Source organism: Mesoplodon densirostris, chromosome 5, assembly GCF_025265405.1.
Source record: "Mesoplodon densirostris isolate mMesDen1 chromosome 5, mMesDen1 primary haplotype, whole genome shotgun sequence".
Classification (NCBI taxonomy): Eukaryota; Metazoa; Chordata; class Mammalia; order Artiodactyla; family Ziphiidae; genus Mesoplodon; species Mesoplodon densirostris.
The window spans coordinates 94,527,990-94,532,640 of record NC_082665.1 but is presented as its reverse complement, the minus strand read 5'-3'; the positions used below and the strand labels follow the sequence as shown (position 1 = coordinate 94,532,640).

The 4,651-nt window shown below is 43.1% G+C and overlaps 1 protein-coding gene and 1 non-coding gene across 2 annotated transcripts; both read right to left on the bottom strand.

Moving 5' to 3' along the window:
- Positions 1–210: 210 nt before the first annotated feature.
- LOC132491186 (small ribosomal subunit protein uS5-like) lies at positions 211–861 on the bottom strand. Its single transcript, XM_060100038.1, has one exon. It carries the CDS (start codon positions 798–800, stop codon positions 252–254), a length of 549 nt encoding a protein of 182 aa, XP_059956021.1. The 5' UTR covers positions 801–861; the 3' UTR covers positions 211–251.
- On the bottom strand, positions 828–929 carry LOC132491472 (small nucleolar RNA SNORA64/SNORA10 family). The gene has a single exon (XR_009532689.1). It is a non-coding gene; the product is annotated as a small nucleolar RNA SNORA64/SNORA10 family (small nucleolar RNA).
- Positions 930–4,651: the final 3,722 nt, after the last annotated feature.

Below are 4,651 nucleotides of genomic sequence, written 5' to 3'. Positions count from 1 at the left end.
CATCTGAATGAGATCCTTGCTGGGTAGAGTAATCTTGTTTGTAGGTTTTTCCCTTCATCACTTTAAATATGTCCTGCCACTCCCTTCTGGCTTGCAGAGTTTATGCTGAAAGATCAGTTGTTAACCTTATGGGATTTCCCTTGTATGTTATTTGTTGCTCTTCCCTTGCTGCTTTCAATTTTTTTTCTTTGTATTTAATTTTTTTTTAAATTTTTTTTTAGCTTCATTCACTTTATTTTTCTTATACAAAACTATGTGGTGGCTACAGCTGGAGCCTGGGTCCTCTGCACGGAAACTCTGGTGTGGGTCTTTACAAGATGGTCAGTGAATTCCTGATATGGAGACTTGGTGAACACCGTCTCTTTCCAGAGATCAGGAGTGAGATAACTGTAGGTCTTGGAAATGGCATCAAAAATGGCCTTGGCGAAGTTGCCCAGCGTGGCAGTGCAGCCCCTGGCAGAGGTGTAGCAGTCGTCAATTCCAGCCATCATCAATAGCTTCTTGAGCACAGGGGCTGAGATGATGCCAGTGCCCCTGGGGGCAGGGATGAGACGCACCAGCACGGAGCCACAGCGGCCAGTCACCTTGCAAGGGACGGTATGGGGCTTGCCGATCTTGTTCCCCCAGTAGCCTCGTCGCACGGGGACAATGGAGAGCTTGGCCAGAATGATGGCCCCACGGATGGCAGTGGCTACCTCCTTAGAGCACTTCACACCCAAACCAACATGTCCGTTGTAATCCCCGATGGCAACAAACGCCTGCAAAGAGACTGACGTGGCTGGTGGTCCACTGCCCTTCATAACGTCAGTAGCCCCCCACCGCACAGGGTCTGTTGTGCCCCTCAAGGAAAGACTGGCCACCAGGAGACCTATCTGAGATCCTGAGGAGATCCTTGCTCTGTATTTAATTTTTGATAATTTGATTAGTATGTGTCTCAGCATGTTTCTCTTTGGGTTTATCCAGTATACTCTCTGTGCTTCCTGGGCTTGATTACTTCCTTTCTCATGTTATGGAAGTTTTTGACTGTAATCTCTTCAGATACTTTCTCAGATCCTTTCTTTTTCTCTTCTTCCTCTGGGACCCTTATAATTCGAATGTTGGTGCATTTAACGTTGTTCCAGAGGTCCCTGAGACTGTCTCAGTTCTTTTCATTCTTTTTTCTTTATTCTGCTCCCTGGCAGTTATTTCCACCATTTTATCTTCCAGCTCACTTATCTATTCCTCTGCCTCAGTTATTCTGTTATTGATTCCTTCTAGAGTATTTTTAATTTCAGTAATTGTGTTGTTCATCACTGTTTCTTTGCTCTTTAGTTCTTCTAGATCCTTGTTAAATATTTCCTGTATTTTCTCCTTTCTCTTTCTGAGATTTTGGATCATCTTTACTATCATTACTCTGAATTCTTTTTCAGAAAGGCTGCCTATTTCGTCTTCATTTATTTGGTCTTGTAGGTTTTTACCTTGCTCCTTCATCTGTAACATATTTTTTTGTCGTTTAATTTTTTTTGTTTTTTTTGATGGGTGGTGCTGTATTCCTGTCTTACTGGTTGTTTGGCCTGAGATGTCCAGCACTGGAGTTTGCAGGCAGGCAGAGAGAGCTGGGTCTTGGTGCTGAGATGAGGACCTCTGGGAAGCCTCACTCTGACTGATATTCCCTGGGTTCTGAGGTTCTCTGTTAGTCCAGTGGTTTGGACTTGGAGCTCCCACCCTAGTATCTTGGGCCCAACCTCTGGCCTAGGAACCAAGATCCTGCAAGCTGCATGGCATGATTAAAAAAAAAAAAAAAGGAAGAAAGAAAGAAAGAAAAAAAGAAAGGAGCAGTACAATATTAAAGGATAACAAACAAAATAAAATTTGAAGGATAAAAAATATATTAGGAAAAATAAAACTATAATTGAAAAAACTGAAACAAGGTAAAATAAAACCACAGCAGAAAAAAGAAAAAAAAAGATTTATTAGGAAAAGTAAAAATATAAAAGAATCAACAACAATGAATCAGCAAGGTAAAACAGAACCCCACCTAAAAGAGGAAAAAAGAAAAGGAAAAAAAAAAGCCTTGGCTATGGGGGTGGAGTTTAGGTGGGGGGCAGAACTTAGGCAGGGGTGGGGTTTAGGGTGAGGTGGGACCTAGGTGGGGGGAGTGGTGACGTTCAAGCATGGGGCGGGGCCTCTGCTTAGGACCTGTGTGGAAGGGAGAGGCAGCACGTGGAAAGGAGGGCCTCTGGAGTGTTTGGTTCTGGAGTTTGGAGGTAGGGCCCTGAGTGAGGGTGTGTGGGTGGGGTTTAAGCCCAGCCTGTTGGAGGGCATCTCCGAGTGTAGAGATGGGGCCCTGGGTGGGGGTGTAGGGGCAGGGCTTGGGCTCTGCGCAGCAGGAGAGAGGCTCCGAGGTCAGAGGATTAGCCCAACAGGCTCCCTGGTGCCTAAGTGGACAGGGAAGGCACTGGCCCTGTTCTCTTCCATTCCTTCATGCCCCTCCCCCACCATCTCCCCCAGGGTCTCCCCCATTGCCGCTGGACCCGTAACCCTGGGTGGGTCCCGCTGGGTGTAGGAACTCCTCCCCTCCCCCAGCCACCCCTCAGGGGTGCCGGTCCCCTAGTCCAGCCTTTACTTTTGCTCCCCCTTCCCTCCCTCCCTCCCACTCCCTCAGGACCCGCGCAGTTGGAGGCAAGCAGAGGATCAGGCCCAGCATCTCAGCAGGTTGCTGGGGGCCCAAGTGGGCCGGGGAAACCTGGCCACGCTCCCTTTTGATCCTCTGCCCTCCCAATAGTTCCCCAATTTCCCCTTTTAGGCGTGGGATCCCTTCCCCTCCCCCAGCCGCCCCTCAGGGGCACCAGTCCCATCCCGCCTCCAGTTCTCCTCCACCTTCTCTCCCCTCATGCCCCACATCCTACCTGGTCGCTGGGGGTTCCTCCCATCCCCTTAGGTGTCCGTGTTCCCCCACCAGTGCCTGGTAGGTGCCCTAGTTGTGAGGAGATGCGAATTCCACATCCTCCTAGTATGCCATCTTGACTCCACCCCTAGAACATTTAATTTTGATGAAGTCCAATTATCTTTTTGTTTTTGTTGCTTGTGTTTTGGTGACATATCTTAGAATCTATTGCTAAATCCGAGGTCACAAAGATTTACCCTGATATTTTTTCTAAGAGTTTTATGATTTTGACTTTTACATTTAGGTCTTTGATCAATTTAGAGTTCATTTTTGTATATGGTGTGAAGTAAGAGTCCAACTTCATTCTTTTGTATGTGACTATCTTGTTGTTTCAGCAGCATTTATTGAAAAGACTATTCTTTCCCCATTGAATGGTTTTCACACCCATGTTGAAAATCAGTTACCATAAATACATGTGTTTATTTATGGACTTTCAATTTTAATTTGTTAATGTATGTCTATCCTTATGCCAATACCACAGTCTTGATTACTGTTGCTTTGTAGTAAGTTTTGAAATTGCGAAGTGTGCGTCCTCCAATTTGTTCTGGTTTTCCAAGATTGTATTGGCTATTCAGGGTCCCTTATGTTTCCATGTGGATTTTAGTATCAGCTTGTCAATTTCATGCAAAGAACCAGCTGGTATTCTGATACAGATTGCACTGAATCTATAGATCAATTTGGAGGGTATTACCATCTTAACAGTATTATGTTTTCTAATCCATGGACAAGGGACTTCTAAATCTGTTTATTTAGATGATCTTTAATTTTTCAGCAGTGTTGTATAGTTTTCAGAGCTTCAGTTTTGTACTTCTTTGGTTAAATTTAACAATGAATACTTCTTTAGAATAAGTATTTCTTATGCTTATTTATTCTCAAGTATGGACACACTTACACTAAAAAATTATACCTTGTTTATATGAAATTCAAATGTAACTGATCATTCTGTATTTTATTTGGCAATCCTACCTTAAAAGTGACCAAAACATAGAGTGGAGCATATGAGCCTACAGCTGTGAAGGGCATCTGAGTATCCAGAGACTAGAAGAGAAACAAAGAGAATTAGGTCTATATAAAAGCAAATATTTAGCTCATAGGAGGTTATAACAGTTAATTAGCATAATCTATTTTGTCCCTAGAAGTTGTTCTGCTTTAAACTTTACTCTGAAATATCATGTTACTTTGAAGAAGAAAGTAAACATTTTGAAAATAAGTGCCATTAACCTGACCTTAAAAAAATATTTTAGTATCAAGCTTCAAGATAGTAAACCCTGAGCTATGTCTGTTGCTCTCAGCAAAGTCATCTCTATTCTCCCAAGAGCAGAAACTTTCAATGCCCATGAAGCCTATGTGATATGGGTGTGATGTAGTGATATAGTTACACCCTTGAGCTCTTACTGGAATTGTTTCATGTTTGAGAAATTATTTTTTCAGCCTGATACCTAATAAGGAATAACTCTTTATGTCAAAATTCTGATCTGAGCTTTACCAAAATTAGCATGACAGTGGAAGAGACAACAGCCAGCAAACATGGAATAGTGATGGTCAGAGAAAGAAAATATTCAAAGAGTACTTATAGGAGAGAGAATGCATTTTTGGAGTAACAAGTGGTTTAACAGCAGGAACTTTTACAGAGTAGATTGGAGAAAGTAAAACCACTCTAGAATCAAATGATAAAAACACTGTCTAAAGTAAACTTGAGGGACTTCCCTGGTGGCTCATTGGTCG